General features: G+C 45.0%; 1 protein-coding gene and 1 long non-coding RNA gene across 5 annotated transcripts in view; one reads left to right on the top strand and one right to left on the bottom strand.

Moving 5' to 3' along the window:
* OXR1 (oxidation resistance 1) overlaps positions 1–21,822 on the top strand; it is a 114,024-nt gene that overhangs the window by 46,472 nt on the left and 45,730 nt on the right. For 2 of the 4 annotated variants that reach the window (XM_044292922.1, XM_044292921.1), the window contains exons 6-9: positions 3,588–3,772; positions 7,722–8,479; positions 12,647–12,818; positions 15,073–15,235. In XM_044292922.1, the coding sequence (XP_044148857.1) occupies positions 3,588–3,772; positions 7,722–8,479; positions 12,647–12,818; positions 15,073–15,235 (1,278 nt within the window). Of the gene's footprint in view, positions 1–3,587; positions 3,773–7,721; positions 8,480–12,646; positions 12,819–15,072; positions 15,236–21,074; positions 21,257–21,822 lie in introns of those variants that run through there. The other 2 variants (XM_044292924.1, XM_044292923.1) reach the window with 1 other exon arrangement.
* On the bottom strand, positions 3,596–20,684 carry LOC122937828. The gene is made up of 3 exons (XR_006389927.1): positions 20,360–20,684; positions 5,143–5,242; positions 3,596–3,723 (listed from the first exon to the last, which is right to left on the bottom strand). It is a non-coding gene; the product is annotated as an uncharacterized LOC122937828 (long non-coding RNA).

Raw genomic sequence — 21,822 nt, 5'->3', positions numbered from 1 at the left:
CGGTCTGTACGGACCGCTGTATGGAAAAGGTTAACAGTAAGAGGGAGCTCCCTCCCTCTCCAATCGGGGGGCTGCTGTGCCTTTGCAGTCCCCCGAATGGAGAGGGAGAGAGCTTCCAGGCAGCCCCCCAAGCCCCGTCCTTACCCTTCCCCGTCTGCGCAGTTCTGGCCACTACTAAGCAGACGGGGAAGGTTCCCATGGCAACAGGACGCCTTCTCAGGCGTCCTGCTGTCCATGGTGCTGAACAGATCTGTGCTGAAAGCATAGATCTGTTCAGTGTAAGTAAAATATAGTACAGTGCAATATATATTGTACTGTACTGTATTATACAGACATCAGACCCACTGGATCTTCAAGAACCAAGTGGGTCTGGGTCAAAAAAAAAGTGAAAAAAGTGAAAAATAAAGTAAAAAATCAAAAAACACATTTATCACTGATTAAAAATGAAAAAAATAAAATTCCCTACACATGTTTGGTATCGCCGCGTCCGTAACGACCTGATCTATAAAACGGTAATGTTACTTTACCCGAACGGTGAACGCCATACAAATTAAAAATTAAAAACTATGATGAAATTGGAATTTTGCCCACCTTACTTCCCAAAAAAGGTAATAAAAGTGATCAAAAAAGTCGCATCTACGCCAAAATTGTAACAATCAAACCGTTATCTCATCCCGCAAAAATCATACCCTACCCAAGATAATCGCCCAAAAACTGAAAAAGTTATGGCTCTTAGACTATGGAAACACTAAAACATGATTTCTTTTGTTTCAAAAATGAAATCATTGTGTAAAACTTACATAAATAAAAAAAAAAGTATACATATTAGGTATCGCCGCGTCCGTATTGACCGGCTCTATAAAAATATCACATGACCTAACCCCTCAGATGACCACCGTAAAAAAATAAAAATAAAAACGGTGTAAAAAAAGCCATTTTTTGTCATCTTCCGTCACAAAAAGTGTAATAGCAAGCAATCAAAAAGTCATGTGCACCCCAAAATAGTGCCAATGAGACCCTACTTAAGATAATCGCCCAAAAATTTAAAAAACTATGGCTCTTAGACTATGGAGACACTAAAACATTTTTTTTGTTTTAAAAATGAAATTATTGTGTAAAACGTACATAAATAAAAAAAATTGTATACATATTGGGTATCACCGCGTCCGTGACAACCTGCTCTATAAAATTACCACATGATCTAACCTGTCAGATGAATGGTGTAAATAACAAAAAAAAAACGATGCCAAAAAAGCAATTTCTTGTTACCTTGCCGCACAAAAAGTGTAATATAGAGCAACCAAAAATCATATGTACCCTAAACTTGTACCAACAAAACTGCCACCCTATCCCGTAGTTTCTAAAATGGGGTCACTTTTTTGGAGTTTCTACTCTAGGGGTGCATCAGGGGGCTTCAAATGGGACATGGTGTCTAAAAAACCAGTCCAGCAAAATCTGCCTTCCAAAAACCGTATGGCATTCCTTTCCTTCTGCGCCCTGCCGTGTGACCGTACAGCGGTTTACGACCACATATGGGGTGTTTCTGTAAACGACAGAATCAGGGCCATAAATAACGAGTTTTGTTTGGCTGTTAACCCTTGCTTTGTAACTGGAAAAAAAATATTAAAATGGAAAATCTGCCAAAAAAGTGAAATTTTGAAATTGTATCTCTATTTTCCATTAAATCTTGTGCAACACCTAAAGGGTTAACAAAGTTTGTAAAATCAGTTTTGTATACCTTGAGGGGTGTAGTTTCTTAGATGGGGTAACTTTTATGGAGTTTCTACTCTAGGGGTGCATCAGGGGGCTTCAAATGGGACATGGTGTCAAAAAACCAGTCCAGCAAAACATGCCTTCCAAAAACCAAACGGCGCACCTTTCACTCTATGCCCCGCTGTGTGGCCGTACAGTAGTTTACGGCCACATATGGGGTGTTTCTGTAAACGGCAGAGTCAGGGCAATAAAGATACAGTCTTGTTTGGCTGTTAACCCTTGCTTTGTTAGTGGAAAAAATGGGTTAAAATGGAAAATTAGGCAATAAAATGAAATACCTTGTGGCCCCAAATACCTTGTGACCCCATCTAAGAAACTACACCCCCCCCTTTTGAATACCTTGAGGGGTGTAGTTTCTTAGATGGGGTCACTTTTATGGAGTTTCTACTCTAGGGGTGCATCAGGGGGCTTCAAATGGGACATGGTGTCAAAAAACCAGTCCAGCAAAACCTGCCTTCCAAAAACCATACGGCGCACCTTTCACTCTACGCCCCGCTGTGTGGCCGTACAGTAGTTTACGGCCACATATTGGGGTGTTTCTGTAAACGGCAGAGTCAGGGCAATAAAGATACAGTCTTGTTTGGCTGTTAACCCTTGCTTTGTTAGTGGAAAAAATTGGTTAAAATGGAAAATTAGGCAATAAAATGAAATTCTCAAATTTCATCCCCATTTGCCAATAACTCTTGTGCAACACCTAAAGGGTTAACAAAGTTTGTAAAATCAGTTTTGAATACCTTGAGGGGTGTAGTTTCTAGAATGGGGTAATTTTTGGGTGGTTTCTATTATGTAAGCCTCGCAAAGTGACTTCAGAGCTGTAGTGGTCCCTAAAAATTGGGTTTTTGTAAATTTCTGAAAAATTTCAAGATTTGCTTCTAAACTTCTAAGCCTTGTAACATCCCCAAAAAATAAAATATCATTCCCAAAATAATTCAAACATGAAGTAGACATATGGGGAATGTAAAGTCATCACAATTTTTAAGGGTATTACTATGTATTACAGAAGTAGAGAAACTGAAACTTAGAAATTTGCTAATTTTTCCCAATTTTTGGTAAATTTGACATTTTTTTATGCAAAAAAAAATATTTTTTTTAACTTTATTTTACCAGTGTCATGAAGTACAATATGTGACGAAAAAACAATCTCAGAATGGCCTGGATAAGTCAAAGCGTTTCAAAGTTATCATCACTTAGGCCTCGTTCACACTTCAGTGTTTGGTCAGTGATTTCCATCAGTGATTTGTGAGCCAAAACCAGAAGTGGAGCCTCCACAGACATGAGGTAGAAGGGAAAGATCTGCTCCTGTTCTGTGTTTAGAGTTGCACCTGGTTTTGGCTCACAAATCACTGATGGAAATCACTGACTAAACACTGAAGTGTGAACGAGGCCTTAAAGTGACACTGGTCAGATTTTCAAAAAATGGCCTGGTCCTAAGGTGTAAAAAGGCTGTGTCCCTAAGGGGTTAAGGACCAGTTCAGTTCTGAAGTCACTCTCCGCATCCATTCCGTCCCCATCAAGAATGAATGGGTCCGCACCCATTCCGCAATTTGCAAAATGGATGCGGACCCATTATATGGACATGTGAATGGAACCTTAAGTTGTTTTTTTTACCGGACTCTTCATGGTTACAAGAACATGGTTTGCTGCATTTGTATTTTTTTATTTTTTATTTTTTTTTCTGTTAGTTTCTAAACCTATTATGCCTTGGGGTCACAGATTACTTATAGCAATTAATAAATCATTGTCTCTTACTGTTGTTCCTTCCGTTTTGCTGTAAAATAAAAAATGGTATCCCTTTTTTTTCCTCCATCTCTTAGGGAACAGTCAGCGGTGTTCTCCTGGTGACGCCAAATAATATAATGTTTGACCCTCACAAGACGGATCCTCTGGTTCAGGAGAATGGCTGTGAAGAGTATGGCATCATGTGCCCAATGGAGGAGGTGACCTCAGCGGCTATGTACAAAGAAATAGTTAATAGTAAATTGAAGGATTCTATTCCTGTGTAAGAAAATTTTCATATTGGTCATTTTACATGCTTGCATTGTGATCATATTTCATACATCCTATTGTGTTTAGAGTTTGAGTTATAAATCAGATTTTCTTTCCACAAACATGCATGGACGTTGTATATTGGCCCATTAATATTATTGCTAAGTTTATTGCATAACCGGGGAAAACAGTACTCAGCCCATTATTTCAGCTCTCCTGCCATGTCGGCTTTTGAATCCCTATGAAAGGGCAAATCAGGATCACATTTTATTCGAACTCTGCATTGTGCTTTTTCTCTTGGAAATTTATAACAAAATTGATAACTGGTTGTTACCATCCCCCTTGGTGATGGGGGGCCTACACAGTCAGACATTGTCAGCACTAATTGGACAGTAAGTAAGGGACACGCCCTTATGGACCAAAGGAATGGTTATGCCCAGTTGTCAGTTTAGATCCACAGATTCCAAGCATTCCCCCAAAGTTCATGCAAACTTTGCACTGAATTGTTGATATTCAGGGGGCTCCCCCTTTTCCTACTAGCGCCTCCCTTTATCCCCACAGTGCTCCCCCACTAGGTGGATACAGTTGTCAGTATATTAACAGATTTCCAGGAGGAATAACAGGGTAACTGCACAACGTTGAGTTCCAAGAAAGAGTGGGAAGGCAAGTACTTACTCAAATAAAAATGTCTGGAAGGCCGATGGTGTCTCTTTAACCACTCGTGGACCGCCTGTTGACTATAAACATCCGGGCGGTCTGCAGTTATTTCTGCAAGGATGTCCCTGAATGTTCTTGCAGAGTTGGCAGCTGCACACTAATCATTATCGGAAGGAGGTCAGCTCCCAACTGGTGAATTCTAACCGGTCACAAGTGCTGAGTAATCCCAGCAAAAACCCTGTAATCTAATGTGCAATAGCACTGGCTTTCAAGTGAACTGCAGTGTGCTTTCCTAAATGGATATTTAACAGGATCGTGTAATCTAATACATTGATGGCCAGTGATGGTTAACCTCCGGCACTCCAGCTGTGGTGAAACTGCGACTCCCAGCATGCTCCATTTATTTCTATGGAGTTCTGAGAACGGCCAAGCAAGTGTGCATTGTAGTTTTACTACAGCTGGAGTACCAGAGGTTAGCCATCACAGTGCTAGGATATGCCACCAATGTCAGATAGGCGCGAGTCCCCGTCTCAATAACACTCAAATAAAATATTATACACCTAACGGCACAAGTTGTGCCGTTGGGGCCTCGTGGTCACCATAAACCCTCTGTTCACACAGTTTCAAACAGAGGCCAATTAATAATTTTAATTGATGAGTTTCCTCGCGCTAGGGCTCTGCTCACCGGCTCTGTCTCCTGGTCGGCTCTCTGGGGTTGTTACTCACCTCTCCCACTCTGCGTCCTTAGTTGGAATCCACTTTATATTTGCTCCATGCCTTCTCTCTTCAGTGTCTCCTGCATATTCCAAAGCTTTGGCTAGCAGTCCTAAAATAAGATTGGATTAGATTTCCTCGAGAACAGGATTTGCTATAAGAACTTGCGTGGATTTTTCTGCTAGCGCTATACTAGTTGTATGTAGAGCTATACACAGTTTGTGAGACCAGGATTGTGCTTTTAGGTGTATAATATTGTATTAGTTTATTTATTGTTTTTATGTATTTTTATTTTTTTTAAGGTTGATCACATTTTATTATGTTCTGACACTTCACTTCAATGGGGCTGACCGCGATACCAAGCGCAGCCGCTATACCAGTGGTGGCGAACCTATGGCACGGGTGCCAGAGGCGGCGCTCGGAGCTTTCTCTGTGGGCATCCTGGAAAAAGTCTGTGGTGTACTAATATGCCTTAGACTTTTCCTGCCATTCATCAGCACAGGCAGCGCACTGAATGTCGGCAGGCTATTATAGCTAAATGATAAAGTACATCGAAGATATATTATTGGACTGTAATACTCAGGGTAAATTGCCGTGTTGGCACTGTGCGATAAATAAGTGGGTTCTGGGTTGCAGTTTGGGCACTCTGTCTGTAAAAGGTTCGCTATCACTGCTCTATACAATGTACGGCACTGCTAACAGGACCGCAGGTGTCTTCTCAAACAGCTGATCGTGGGGGTCCTGGGGGTCAGACCCCTACCCATCATATACTGATAACCTATCCTGAAGATAGTAACAAAATCTTGGAAAAACCCATTAAATATACATTAGGGAACCAAACTGTTGTTCGCTTAAGAGCCAGTGCTATTTTCCATTGTACGCTGATCATGCAGGAGCGGGGAACCCCGACGCCGGTTTTCTTAGCTCTTGCGTCAGTTATAGCTGAAGTTGCTGGCATAGACTTCAGTTTCTGGCCACGGCAGGGCAGACATGAACCTAATTTATTAAGAGGCATCTGCCTTTTTGGTGTGGGTTCACCAAAGGTTTCATTAAGTAGTGATGACCTGTAATTCTACAAAGACTGTTACAAACCCAGCGTCTATCAGCGGAACAGGGATCAAACAGGTTAGATTTTAGATAAGCCGTACCAGTTACCTGATCTGTTTCTAGATGGATATCCATTCATCTATATATCCATCTGTTTAGTACAGTAAACTTCTGGAGCATCATTTCTTAACTCTTCCTTGAACTGTTCCTCTTTTGTGCTTCTTGAAAATGTGTGAATAAATTGTCACCTGTGAAACCGTAGATGAGCAGCTCTCCAAACCTAATATTCTGGGTACCTAATAAAGGTCCAGAATAATCTGGTGCCCGTGGATGAGAATCCAGGCTCAGGGGTCCTATATAATAGCAGATTAAGGCCTCATGCACACAGCCGTTGGGAGACATGCAGGTCGGCAATCCACGGCCGCCGGCCGTGTGCACCACGCATCACGGATGTGGATCCATTCACTTGAATGGGTCCGCAATTCCAGAGATGCGGAGCTGACTCGCAAAACGGAACACTGGAAGCACTACGGAGTGCTTCCATGGTGGTTCTTTCCGTTGTTCCGCACCGCAAATAAATATAACGTCATGTTGTTTTTTTTTTGTTTTTTTTGTGGTGCGGACAGATCACAGATCCATTCAAGTTGTATGGGTCCGGCCCGCTGCACGGATGTTGCCCGTGCATTGGGGATCGCAATTGCTGTTCCCAATGCACGGAACGGCCTACACGGTCTCATTGCAGACACTGATTAGACGCCTTGACAAGAGGAATGGTCAGTTCCAGTTGTCTTTTTATGTACATTTCCAGGAGGAGTGACCGAGGATCTGAACAAAGCAGAGTTTCAAGATGATTCTCTAGAACAGTGTTTCTCAATTCCAGTCCTCAGGGCCCACCTACCGGTCATGTTTTTAGGATTTCCTTAGTATTAGGCCTCATGCACACGACAGTATTTTTTCACGGTCTGCAAAACGGGGTTCCGTTGTTCCGTGATCCGTTTCCGTTTTTGTTTCCGTGTGTCTTCCTTGATTTTTGGAGGATCACCAGTCATGAAAAGTGAAAAAAAAAAAAACACGGATCAGGGACGCGGATGACAAACGGTGCATTTTCCGAGTTTTCAACGGACCCATTGAAAGTCAATGGGTCCGCAGAAAATCACGGAACACAACAACGGTCGTGTGCATGAGGCCTTAAGCAGGTGATATAATTAGTGTCAATGCCTTAGGACTTACCACAGGTGTTCATTCTGTGGGCTATTCCCAAATCCTGACTGGTAGGTGGCCCCTGAGGACTGGAGTTGGGGAACTCTGGTCTAGAATATATTATTTATTTTTTTGTAGGGAATACATTTATTTCCCAAAATGGACATGTCAGGAGAGGTGACTAATATCTATCTATCTATCTATCTATCTATCTATCTATCTATCATCTATCTATATCTCTATCTATTTTTATTTTTTATTATTGCTGCTACTTTGTATATTTTGCCATTGTCTGCACTTTAATGATAAAAATACACTTTTTTTTTTTTTTCTTTCTTCTCTAGAGACATAGAGCAGCTGTCATGCATGCGAGACTTCTGCCACTTTAAGATTTCACAAGGTAATATACATGAATTGGATACCAAAATGTGGGATACAGGGAATGACAGTGCCAGCACAGCCCCTCGCAGCACAGAGGAATCCCTTTCTGAGGATGTGTTCACAGAATCTGAGCTTTCTCCAATACGCGAGGAGCTACACTCCTCCGACGAGCAGCGGCAAGACAAGTCTTCAGGAACGTCCTCAGAGTCCGTCAAGACAATAAACCAAACACTTGTAGAATGTGACTCAACAAATATTTCGGACTCCACAGATGCTGCGCCCGATTCAAAAGGTAGCGCCGATCCTTCTGCCAACGACAGTGGAATTGTTAGCAATGCCAACGATTTAGAAAAGAGTGATGCTTCTCTAAAGGTAGGTGAAGACTTGGATAAAAATCATGCAGAATCATCTGAGCCTGGTGACCAGGAAAGCCTGCAAGCCAGGTGCAAAGATGGCGAGCAGCTGCGAGACAGGGAGCAAAAAAACAGTGACCAGAGCGATGAGGATCCGGACGATGTGACCGGGATTGAGACCAATTACACGGGTACGGATGCTTCTGTAAAACAGGCATCTGGTGAGTCTGAAACTGAAGTAGAGGAGCTCCGGAAACTCTGGAAGAACCTGACTATGCAACAGGCCAAGCAGCAGAGGGACGACTTGCAGCATGCCACACACAAAGAAGTTCAGCCGAAGGTGGGCAGCACAGAATCTGCCGTAGAAGGTAACCATTTATTTTCTAGCCTGTGCAAACAAATGAATAGACCTAAATTTGACATCTGTGTGTCACGGGCTTACCAGCCCGTGCTCCCACGGCGAGCCCAGGATGCTGTGGCATCGTTCCATTGCTTGGCAAGCAGGGCTGGTCAGACAATCGGGATCGGCACTGGTGTCCCGTGCGTCCTGATATCCTATGTGAATGCTGGGATGCCGTGCTTCCTTCAACATGGTATTTAAACAGGTGACTGCTGGCCACAGTCATCTGTGATTGGTTTTCCTTACCACACAAGGTTTTTTTTTTTCCTCTGTTGTTTGTACCTTTGTATTTCTGACCATTGACCCACCCCTGACTTTGCTTTTGCCTGCCGATTTGACTCTTTCTTTGACTTCCGGGTACTGACTTTGTTTTGTATTTGGACTCCATGTTTATTTCTCTTTCTTGTTCTGACATTTTTTCTCTGATGTGCCCATGGCTTGTGTTGACACTGTTTTTGGATACTGACTCTCCTTCCCGTTTGGCCCTGACCTGGTCTGTCCTTTTTTATCCTCCGGTCTCTGTTTGGTCCTGAGAACTTTGTCAGGCTAGAGACGAGTCGGGGGATGCCGTAGGTAGGGACAGTGGCTGGGTGGAGACTAGGGGGGTGCACAGTTCCCTCCATTTATGACACTGTGGTTTGTAAATTCTGCCAATCCGGCATGAGACAAAAATAATCCCATACTGATTAAAGTTTGTGTCCAAACCTCAAGGATACAGCCGCACAGGACGACTCCTACTTCGAGCAGTGAGCTTCTCTGAAATCTGACGCTTCCAAAAACTGCCTGAAACGGGCTGTTTTTTTTTTTGTGGTAGAATACTGGTCTTATGTAGTTGTCGGAGTTATGGTTTGTAAACATTGTTTTCTATCACGCACATGAAAAACGCATCAATGCGCATTGCTGCCGCGCAATAAAAACTGAACGCAATCGCAGGCAAAACTGATTGAACATTTTCCACTGAACGCATCCGGACCTAATCCGCTCACGCTCGTCTGCAAGGGGCCATAGATGAGTTTTCTAATAATGTCTGCTGATAATTTCATTTGTTTCCTAGAAGCCTCCTCTCATACTTTCACATATAATGTGATCCGTGTTTTCCTCCACCATTCTTACAGCATACAGTATATGGACATGACGGGACGTGTCTGCCGGTGTCTCTCTTGGGTCATAGGTTATGATGCAGGCATAATTTAAAGTTTCCAAAGCAAAGGCCAGGAAACCCTTGGAGCTTGTTCCAGCACTAATATTACCCTTTACCTAAGTACAGGCGGTGTATTCTGAATGCTTTTCATGTGTCCTTTTTATTTACACTGCCTGATACCGAGTTGTAACTAGCGCCGATCGACTGTAAAACCAGTCAGTCTCCGCTTGCTTCAAAAGCATTTTCATTGGCCAATGGATGGGGTATAGGGTGCGAATGATCATTAATATTATGTCGGCACTTCCTCTCATTATCCAATCTGCTAACAAACAAGCATTTGCTGATCATTGGAGTGTTTTAAACAGTCTGATCAGCCGAACAACCTCTACAAATGTTCGCTCATGATCACCGCAAGGCTATGGAGTCGGTAAGCCATGGCGCTGACTCCGACTGCTGCATTTTATCGCACTGAGACGCCACAGCCCTTGTCTCTTCTGTTGATAATAAGGAGACCTGAATTAACGACCATAAATGTCACCTGTCTTGCTCTGAAAGTCTCGATCTTGTAGTCCAGCCCAGGTTAGGAAAGGGTTGAGACCCATCTTGTTACAGGTCAGTTCTTTACTGTGTCCATGGAAAAGGTATCTAGAGGCAAATGCAGATTGTGACATGGTTATTGGTTGCAGTTATGTGCATGGGGTAGGATTGCTTTTAAACTCTTTTAAAGGGGCTTTCCTGTTGATACAAACCCATGTCCATATTCCCATATTTCAGCTACAGCAGAGAACCGCTTAAAAGAGCGGCTCTTGGAGGACTTGACATAACCATGTATGACATGGTCTTTCTTTTAATTTTCCATGGGTATCATAATTTAATTTTTAAAAATGATAATGTGACGTCTGTGGGCGTCCGACGCCTGGCAGCCCCACTGATCAGCTGTTTGCAGCCAGTGCCAGAAGCACAACAATGGACAGAGCTGAAAGCAGAAGGCTTTGTCCACTTTGTGGTGGCAGCGCCAGCTGGAAAATTTGGAGCAGGATGGTGCATCGCTCACGTGCATGTATTTTCTGTCAGGAGGCTTTCCCCTCTAAACGTGGACAGCACCCAGATGGAAATATCGTCCCTCTGTAAGGGGCTTTAAAGGGGTTTTCTGAGATTTTGATACTGAGGATCTAGCCTCAGGATAGGTCATCTGTATCTGAATGGTGGGGGTCTGACACCTGAGACCTCTGCTGATGAGCTTTTCCGAGAAGGCGCCGGCGCTTCTGTGAGCTCTGCGGCCTTCTCGGTGCTCTCGAAGTACAGAAGTAAATGGGGCTGAGCTGTGATGCGTAGCGCAGCATTGTGCTTGGTAAACACTGAGATGCCCCGGCGCTTACAGGAGTTCCGCTACCTTCTCAAAACAGCTGATCAGTATTTGTACCCCCACTGATCAGATCCTGAGGATAGGTCATCATTATCAAAATCTTGTAAAAACTCCTTTCAGAAAAAAAAACAAAAAAAAAAACGGGTTAGGCTACTTTCACACTGGCATTTTGGCTTTCCGTTTGTGGGATCCGTTCAGGGCTCTCACAAGCGGTCCAAAACGGTTCAGTTTTGCCCTAATGCATTCTGAATGGAAAAGGATCTGCTCAGTTTGCATCAGTTCCGCTTTGGAGACTGACACCAAAGCGCTGCTTGCAGCTTTTTGGTGTCCGTCTGACGATACTGAGCCAAACAGATCCTGACACACAATGTAAGTCAATGGGGACGGATCCGTTTTCACTGACCCGATCTGGCACGATAGACAACTGATCCGTCCTCCATTGACTTTCAATGGTGTTCAAGACGGATCCGTCTTGGCTATGTTAGAGATGATACAAATGGATCCGTTCTGAACGGATCCGTCTGTGCAGATCCATGACTGATTCGCACCAAACGCGTGTGTGAGAGTAGCCTTACACCTATCATTGAGAGTTGGCACATTGTCTAAACTCTTCTGTCTCAAAAAGTGAAATAACCATTTCTGCTCCATCTCCATGTGTAGAGCCTCTATCTAAATAACGGCAGGGTGCACGCCTGGTCCCCTAGGCGGCATGTAACGCCCATGGATCTCTTCTGTAAACTTTACACTAATGATCCTACATGTCTTTAAATTCACGGACCAGCCAGCGAATATGAATGCACACACCCACGCTCCATGTCTCCTGTCTGCCCTGCTTCCTTGTGCAAACAGCGGCTTCCTGTTCTGTAAGCCCAGAATTGGGTTAGATGTGCGCGCTGGGTTCTGTGAGCTATGTAGCAAGCTGAGCTTGAAATGAATCCCTTGTATATGTAAGAAAACTGCACCTGATGTTCGGGGGCCCCTGCCATCTCCAGACATACTGCTCTTGCCTCGCCGGGGGCAGGATGCAGTATGAGGAGTTGTTTGCTGAGGTGCCCCCTCTACACAGCAGCAGGTCACCCTTGCACCTCCTCAATAACCTTGAGGTAAAAAGAAATAAGTGCAATCACTGCATCATTTTCAGCTTTTAAAAAAGTATTCCCACTTCATGATGGCTCCCCCGACCTTCTCCCACCAGGATGCAGTGACCATAGGTGGATGGGGCTATGTAATCGGCGGAGCTGGATGTGCTGCTCTATTCTCATAGGTCCCATAGGAGTGAATGGGAGCAACGGCTATGCTGTCTCCACATCTCACAAGTTATGGAAAACTGTTTCCATAGTCTCGACCGCCGCAGACCTATTGACCATTGCGTCCAGGCACAAGGGGGGGGGGGGATAGATTTGGGGGAGCCCAGAGGTAGAGATAGCTGTGGGACCTGCATTTATCAGGAATGCGTGACCTGTTCTGTGACGTATGCCAAAAAAAGTTTGAGATGAGAGTACCCCTGTATGTATGGGCTTCTCCTGCGGCGAAGGGTTGCCATGTATGAAGAAGTGGCGTGTATAGTAGCCCCATGTTGCGGCTCATCCTTACAGACGGTGCAAGCTCACATTATGTGTTTTATGCAGGTGTATATTCCGCCATTGCCAAAGAAAAGCGAAGGCACAGATCTCACAAGTATTTGTGTCTACGAGTTGGGAAGCCAATGAGAAAAACCTTTGTGTCTCAAGCCAGCGCGTCCATGCAGCAATATGCACAGAGGGACAAGCTGGAATACTGGTTTGCCGTTCCCCATGAAAGGTATCTAACTTATATGTCTTTATATTGGTATTTTTAAAGGTCTTCTTTCCGGTCATTTCATGGCTGTTTGCTTACTGATCCCAAACGTGATACGGTCCAACTTTCCCCGACCTGCCGAAATGTCATGTGTTCCGTTAAAGGGCTATTTCAATAACAACAAGGTGCCCTTTATCCTGTAGAGAGTGAATAACTATAAGATTGGTGTCTGACTGCTGGGATCCCCACCGATCAGGAGAACAGAGATGTGAATGGAGTGCCGGTGGAGCCTGCGCACCTCTGTTCAGTTCTGTGGTGCTGCCTTAGATGGCAGAATGCAGCACTCGGCTTCCTCCAGAGGTTCAGCAAAGGTGCCGTCAGCTGCAGCAGTCATTCATTTTTCCATCCCATTATACACTGCTCGTATCCAGGGGTTACAGCCACCACTGCAGCGCAGATACCAAGGTAGTCGGGACGGGAGCTGCCATGGTCCCGGCCACCAGAGAGGCCTGTGCTTTTTCTTACAGTGTGCAAGTACGTCCACCATTGCTGGATTGCAGGGTGGTCGTAACCCCTGGAAAAGAGCAATGTATAATGTGATGGAAAAATGAATCCAGCCAGCAAAGAAGGCAATATGGACAATCACAATACATTAGTAAGTGCCTGGTATTAACTTTGTCTACATGATAAATGCTATTTGCTGCAGTGAGAGAACCCCTTTAAGACCGCACTACGCATGGGATAAAACCAATTAGGCATGAATTGGAGATGCTGCCAGTGTCTAAACATCCATACTGGGCAGCTCACCAGTATGAGGGTCCACAGAATAGAGAACAGCTTACTGGTTGCAAAAAATGGGCGTTTAGTCAGTAAAGTTTTTTTTTTCTATTAGGTATTGTTAAAAACAACATTTCCAGACATTGGGGGCCCCTTCTTTAAGCTGCAGAGACAGCAGAACGTTGTACACACAATGGCTATGTTCTACGTGCTGCTCTATCCCATGTCATTGTGTGGGAGAAATGTCAGAGTGACCTGATCAGCAGTAGATATTCTCTCTGCGGCCTCCTGGAACAGGGACGGCTGCCAGGGTTACTGATCAGAGAAAATGCTTTGGTTTTGTGGTTTTATTTTACTAAACCTTGTACTATTGGGAGCCGTCTCAGTGAAATGTATTTGTGGTTTTATACCATTTATGTGGTTTCTACAGAAGAATCTGCCGAGCCTGGTGATGAATACATCATAGATGGGCACAAACCTACAGGACACCTTGTTACTCTTACAATCCAGTAAAGTTGCGGTATATGGCACAAAAACGTATTCAATGAGTGTGGATGTATCTTCCCATTGGCCACTATTGTAAAGAAAAGTTACAGTTGCAGATATCCTATGGGACTGGTTCGGTGCTTTATGCTATATTGGCATACACTAATAGAAGTCAATAGGGTCCAAATCTAATCGTTGAAAGCCGCTGTAGTAGCTGCATTTACATGGATTCCCTTCTACAGGAGGATTGACTGCCCTACGGCTCCGCAGAAGTCACAGGCTGGAGAGTGCTAGTCACAGTCTACAGCTATCTTTTGGTCAGCTTCCTTTTTATACTTCTTTGATCCTGTCCTTAGTGGATGTGGGAGTTACAGCACATAGGAATGGTCATCAATATCCGGTTCGTGGGGGTCCAACTCCCGGCACCCTTGCCGATAAGCTCTGAGGAGGGCCTGTGATGTCTCTTTCATCGATCACTTGAGTTGGATTGAACTGCAATACCAGCCACAGATGCTGCAGACTGTATGATGCTGAGCCTGGTATACCATCCTCCCCCAAGCACCGCGACCCCTTCTAATGGCTAATCGGTGATGGTGCCTCTACTTGGGCGCCCGCCATTCTTTTATTGATGCCCTATCCTAGGGATAGGCTTTCAAAAGTTGAGTCCTCCAAATCCCCTTTAATCATTCCACTTAAACTTGAGTTTACTAAATGTTCTACTATTACAGGCTGTTATATAAGCCAGAGCTGCATTCATATTTCTGCAGGTTTCAGAGCTAAAATCTTCCAGCATTCCTTGCTTGTTCTGTACCTGCACAGAGCCTGCATTGTACAGTAATCTGATGTAAGAAAAGCATTATAGGAGCAACCAGCAGATTTAAGAATGCAGCTCTGGGCTCGGGATGTCCATCAGTGTCTGCTCTGGGATATGTGAGGGGGTTCAGTGGTAATGCCCTGCAAATCCTTATTGGTAATACTTTCTGTACATAAATATTTTTTTCTTTTTCTGTAACAGAACGGACCACCTCTACTCCTTTTTCATTCAGTGGAGCCCGTCTATTTATGCTGAAGAAATTGGTGAGTCCTCCAGAGAGCCAGGCTTTGTGGTAGTGAAAAGGAACGAGGATCCAGAGAGCTCCGAGGGGTCCTCCAGTGACTCCGCCACAACATTATGGGAGGTAAGCAATATCCAGATATCGCTTTACCCGAAAACTGTTTAGCGACTGCGGTGGTCCTATATAAATCCTGGGGTGGCTAGGTTTTCCACCACAAACCAGTCGGATGAGAGCGGTCATAGGCAGATATGAGGAAACCTTTGCAGCATCTAAGTCTATAAAGGCTGACGTGCTGCGCTATAACTATGTATTTCTGCCTCTGATCTCTTATGTGTGACATAAACCGCTCCAGAATAGAAAATTGACCCATCAGTAAAGATTTGGTCACAAGTAAATATCAGCGAATGATAACTAGTTTCTGATTGTTTGCCAGCGGTAATGATTTATATATGACCCCTTATACTGTACTGCTTGTCTTTTTTTACACATTTTTCTTTCTTTTTTTTTTCCCCCGTCTTTTTCATTTGCATTGACCTCAATTCATAGCCACAAGTCAAATGTGTCTCCTGTCTGAAAATTTAATTCTAAATTTATCTTAACTCCTGGAAAATCTGCTTTTTAATATTCACGATTTAATAAGGATAGCCTCTGTGTTTGACTCATGTCCTCGAGCAAGCTGGTCTGGGTGTGAAACCATGCAAATGTAATGTTCATGGATGACTTTTGTGTTTGCGCAGTATTTTGTATGCAAAGCTTAGAGGTGTGCGTTCCCTCTGCCGTATATGTGCACCCTTACTGCTTTGCATACTTTTGCATCTAACTTATTTGTCCATAGCAATAGGTTTAAAAGGGTAGGTTGGTTTAGAAAGTTATCTTCCAAATACCCTACTGAGGGTGCCCGCCTATGGGTGTGGGTTGTCCAAACAAAATTTCCATGCAGATTTTCGTGTTAAGCCTCATGCACACGTCCGTGGAACACGGACCGTGACATACCGGCCTGGATTCCCGATGAGTGCAGGAGCGCACGGCGTCATTGGTTGCTATGACGCCATGCGCTTCGTGCCGCTGTACAGTAATACTCGTATGCTCCTGCACTCAGCAGGAATCCAGGCCGGTATCTCACGGTCCGTGTTCCACGGATGTGTGCATGAGGCTTTACTTTTGAATTTTGGTGCAGATTGTGATGTAGATTTGCCCCGATCTCACTCTTTATATTTTGCAACGGGTGAAATCCACTCTACTGTAAAAATGAGCTGAACAATTGATGTGCTGTGGATTTCGAAATCGGGACAGCAAGTCAATATCTGCATGGAAACCTATATGCAAGATGTACGTGAGATTTGTTGGAGAAACCACGGTGCAATCGACAACAATTTTTAGGTAACTTTAAAGGGGTTGTTGAAATTTGCTTTTATTGAGGACTTCTCTTCAGGATAGGTCATCAATATCAGATTGACGGGGGTCCGACACCCCACTGTGTCCCAGCGTAGCCTTCCCATTATACTTTACCTGCTCGCCATAGCAACAGCAGCCGTGAGCAGGTGTAATTACAAGAAGCGTTCAATTCATTTTAATGGGGCAACTCGTTGCTATACACTTGAATAGGAACAAGCCGTCCCATTGACATGAATGGGACGGCTTAGGTGTAATTGCAGCTTCTCACTGATGCGCTTACGATGGCGAGCTGGTAAACAATGAAGAGAAGGCAGCGCTGGCACAGCGCACGCCGCCTTCTCAACCAGCTGATCGACGGGGGTGTTGGACCCCCGCCGATCTGATATTAATGACCTATACCGAAGATAGGTCATCAATAAAAATAACTTGGACAAGGAAATTCTTAATTATTACGGAGAGTGGTAGCCTGTTCAGGGGGCGGCCACAAATAGGGTGATTGCACCTAGGTTTTGGAGTACATTGTGCCGATATATGGCATGGTTTGGTGCATCTAGGTCTAGAGAAGTTATCTGTGCCTTGCCCGTAAAGGGGGCATGGCTTTGCAGGAAAGGTGCCGTGGTCTAATATGTGAAAATTTTGCTCCATAATTGCAACACCGTTCTGGCTTAAAATTCTACTGGGTATAAAGTAAGAGAAAAGTTTCCGTCCCTGCACCACATTTATCATCCAGCCTGAGCCCCGGTGATAAATCTTGTGCAGGCCTAGACAGCCGGTCTAAGCTTAGGCCCATCTTTAGAATTAGTAAATCTGCTCCAGTGTATTGTGCTGTGCAGGATCCAAACCTTCCAGGCCTTACCGCATATGGACAGCCCATTAAAGTGGTTATCTTACAAAAATCCAGAGAACTGGGTGGTCCCAGAGCCCCCCTCTCAGTGGCATGCAAGTCAGTCCACTGCTCCGTTCACTTGTGTGGGATGGATGGAGTGCTCTACTGAAATCGGGGAGCCCCTGTTCTTGGAGACAATGTGGGTCCCAGAAGCCGGACCCCCCTACCGCCAATAATTATCACCTATCCATTCAAGTAAGTGGGAATAGTGATGCAGTACCCAGGACTGGATACTGCACAATGGACCACAATGGACAGAGCTGGGCAGTTCTGGTGCCTGGTTCTAGAAACAGCTGATTAGCGAGGTGCCGAGATACAGACCCCCACCAATCCATACAGACCCCCATCCATATAATAGTCTTGGACAACCCTTTAACCTTACGTGTTTTTAAGTACTTTACGAGGGCTGGGGTTTTATGGACTGTCATCTCCGTGTATACCATACCTGATGAAGAGCCCTTGGAGAGTATGTACATGAGTCAGACACGGCCCTAATAACTTATGCATGCGCTTTTTAATGTATATAATGTTTGCGGTTTTGACCTCATGGTCCAAAGTGATTCATTTTAAACAATTCCCTAAGGATCTATTCACGGGATGCATCAGGATCTCATGGTAATCGCCGCCGTAGACTGCCATTCAGCCATACATCGTGTGAATAGACCGCGAGTGAACTTGCCATTTGTCATCCGTTTTATTTCTTTAGCCATTAAGGGATGATTGTCAGTTTCTCCAGCGCCCAGGCTGATAACGGAGAACGATGGCGTGCATAAATCTAGACCGCAGATTTAGGGGAGATGGATTGTAGCGTCCCATTAAGGGGGCTATTCACACAACCGTATTTTTGGTCCTCGTTTTTTGCGGTTCGAATGCTGACCCCCTCATTTCAATGGGGACCCAAAAGATGTGGACCTCACACCTTGTGCTGTCCACATCTGTATGTCCGTTCTGCGGACAAGAATAGGCATTTCTAACAAAGGGCAGGATGTGCTGATCCGCAGCATGGCTACAGCTGTGTGAATGCCCCCTTGGACTGTGGAAATTAGCTTTTTGTAGCCCTTTTAAATGTGTTTATGTATTTAGTGTGAGAGTTAGAATCCCATTTACTGGGCTGTACATTGAAATGAATGAGGCTTTCTTTCCAGACAAACAGGACGTTGTGGCTTTCGGGAGCCGCTGTCCTCCTGCTTGATGACTGTGGCAATGGGCATGTAATCTGATTTGTGTAAGCGCTTGTATTTCGTCACTGGGACAGAGGCATGATCACTTCTCAGTCCTGCGTGCCTCCCCAGTATATAGCAGACTGCGGTGCCTCGCTCTTGGCACTGTTTCTGCCATAAATGGCAGCCTCCCACCGAAGACAATGGAAGGTGGTTTCCGCACAGAATCTGATTCCATACTCAGCCTGCAAAAGACACTGTGCAAATGGCCCCTTAGGCTACATTTTTACAGGTTAGGTAAGGCCAATGTCACAATCCATCTTGCATTCCACGGCAGTAAACCCTCCACTTTCTGCCACGGGCTTTCATTTTTAGTGCAGTGGATACGTCATTTTGTTTTAGCACCTTTCAATGGAGATAATCAGCAAGCAGACTCTTGCCACGGTTTCCAATGGTATGGAAAGCCACGCACCAATAATCTGCCGCTGCATGAACAGTGGCGCAGACTCCCATTGAAAACTATGGGAGACTGGGGAACCCATGGACAAAATCCACCATGTGAACATTGCCTTGAAGGGGTTTTCTGGGAGTTTTACACTGACTACCTATCCTATAGCACATCCGTATGTGATCAGTGGGGGCCGTGGCCTTCTGTCTGCTCTTCCTGGGCCATTGACGACACGTTCATCAGTCACGTGGCCTAGGAGTAGCTAAGCCCCATTGAAGTGAATCTGCAATACCAAGCACAGCCTCTAATACCATGTACGGCGCTGTGCTGGGTAATCTGCGATAAGGACGCGGCGCTCACAGGAGTGCTGGAGCCTTCTCAGGGGAGTCGTCTCCTGCATAACGGAAACGGGACGGATCTAAAGGCATTCCGTTATGCATACAGTCATAGAATTGCGTTATGGTCCGTGGCAATTCTGCTTTTACCACCAAACGAAGCATGAACGAATTTTTATAACCCGAAATTCGCTCATCTCTACTGATAACCTATACTAAGGATACGTACGGGCCGCATTGGGCCATAAATAAACTAATGAGCCCACGCTATTTAAGCTGGTCTGTGTTGTTAAAGAGGCTATCCGGGCGGGGGGGGACGGGACTCCCTTCTTGAGTGCCTAGCCCACTGATGTCACTGTGCATCGGTTATGTGGCTTACTTGCAGCTCAGTCCCATTCAAGTGAATGAGGCTGAACTGCAGTACCAAGCACAGCCACTGTACAATGTATGGCGTTGTGCTTGGTGAGCTGCCAAGAGCGCCGGTGAGAGATGGTTAGTGAGAGTGCCAGGACTCGTACCACTGCCAATGTGAGAGTGATGGATAGGGATGAGCGAATCGACTTTGGATGCAACATCCGAAGTCGATTCGCATAAAACTTTGTTTCAATACTTTACGGAGTGAGCGCTCGGTACAGTATTAGAATGTATTGGCTCCGATGAGCCGAAATTATTACTTTGTGTGAATAACTTCAAAAAATTGATTTCTACTGTAAAAAAAAAAAGTACCATGTAACAACTCTGGCTTATCGGAGCCAATACATTCTAATACTGTACAGTATTCATACAAAGTATTATGCGAATCGACTTTGGATGTTTCATCCGATGTTTATTCGCTCATTCCTTATGATGACCTGTCCTGAGGATCGGTCATTAATCTCAATTCCAGGATAACCCCTTAATGGCTGTGCAGTATGGTCGGGGCTGCTCGGGCATTAACAACGCAGTCTCATTAGTCTAATTAGCGCCCAGTGTGGCCACACAATTCTTGATTGCAGCATAGCGGCTTCCTCAATGTGGTCCTACCTTCAGGCCTCATGCAGACGACCGTATTTCTGGCCTCCATCTGATCCACTCCTTTTTTTTACAGATGGCCTGCAGGCTCATTCATTTCTATGGGTCTGAAAGAAAGCAGACCTCACATGGACGTCTTCCGCGTGCCATCCGCATCCCTGCCGCCGTCCCACCATATATAGAGCACGTCCTATTGTGGTCCGTTTTGCGGACAAGAATGGCCATTTCTATAACCAAATTGCGCCATGCACGCGGACGGTCTCCATAGTTCTCAGACCTGCCATCTGCAAAACTGATACGGTGGCGCGCACGAGGCCTTATACGCGTCCAACGTCTGTAATCGGTTTCTTGGCTTCAAAAACTGCTTCTATAAACCATGGAAGCCCTGCCTCAGGGAGTCAAGGTGACTTGGCCCCTCCTCTTTTAACCCTTTGCAGGTGGCACAAATTATGCACCAGAAATGTAATCTTTCTATATTCTGAGCATGGCATGGGCAGAGTTTCCCCGTGCCAATTGATTCGGATTGCAGCTGCATCCCATTCTCAGGTACGATCAATGCACTGGCTGCGACCCCCAGCTTACACTGGGGCACTGTCCCTTTAACATAACACACTCTCATTTTCCTGAGTCATCTGCACTCCAACCAAACTCTGCTTAGACCCAGCCCTTTAAGACCAGGCTGCATTCCTACTGGCTGCCGCGCCTGTCAGTCAGAGGCTTGCAGCCCTGTGGTTACTGTGTCACAGCAGAGCTGTGTGTGTGTGCATGCAGAGAGAGCTGATGGAGGAGCGAGAGCATGTGCGGCCACGGCTCTGATGTCAATAATTAATCGCTGGAAGGGAAATGTCTCGGTTTTGGTATGGCAAGAAATCGCGGAAGCACCAGGCGGCGAATCACAAGTACTCTCTGGTAAATGTGCAGGCGGCTCCTGCTGCTAGGGGCGGCTTCCTGGTGTTAGGCTGAACAGCTGCAGGCTGTGGATGGAAAAGTTTTGCTTTATTTCTGTTTCTAAGCAAAGACGCTTTGTGTAAAGTGACAGCGGCAGGTTCTGAATGGGCTACGCGGTTCTGACGACTCAGCAGAATTGGAGACTTGTCAGTTTTTGTGAGCGAGTATGTTTGTGTGCAGTGCTGTACGTAGTCACGTTTCAGGCCATGATAATTGCATTTTTTTTATTTTTTTTATTTTTTATATATTATATTTTTTTTATTTCATCCGAACTCTCGAATAGTTGCATTTGCACAAAGATCTGGGGCAGTGTTACTGTATGTACGGAGAAGAGGGGTGTACATGGCGTCATGGCGGGCAATTTTGTGATGTGTGCCCGAAGAATTTGAGACATTAGGCGGAGTCAGGTGGTCCAATCTGTGTGCTGATGCAGTTGCTGCAGATAAGTGCGCCTCTTTAGGCCACCTGCTCATGAGTTGGGGGGGGGGTGAACATGCATACGATCCGCGCAAACTTCCCTGGGGATT

The sequence above is a fragment of the Bufo gargarizans genome, chromosome 5, assembly GCF_014858855.1.
Source record: "Bufo gargarizans isolate SCDJY-AF-19 chromosome 5, ASM1485885v1, whole genome shotgun sequence".
In the NCBI taxonomy this organism is placed as follows: Eukaryota; Metazoa; Chordata; class Amphibia; order Anura; family Bufonidae; genus Bufo; species Bufo gargarizans.
The sequence above is the reverse complement of the archived record's forward strand: the minus strand, read 5'-3'. Positions and strand labels throughout refer to the sequence as shown.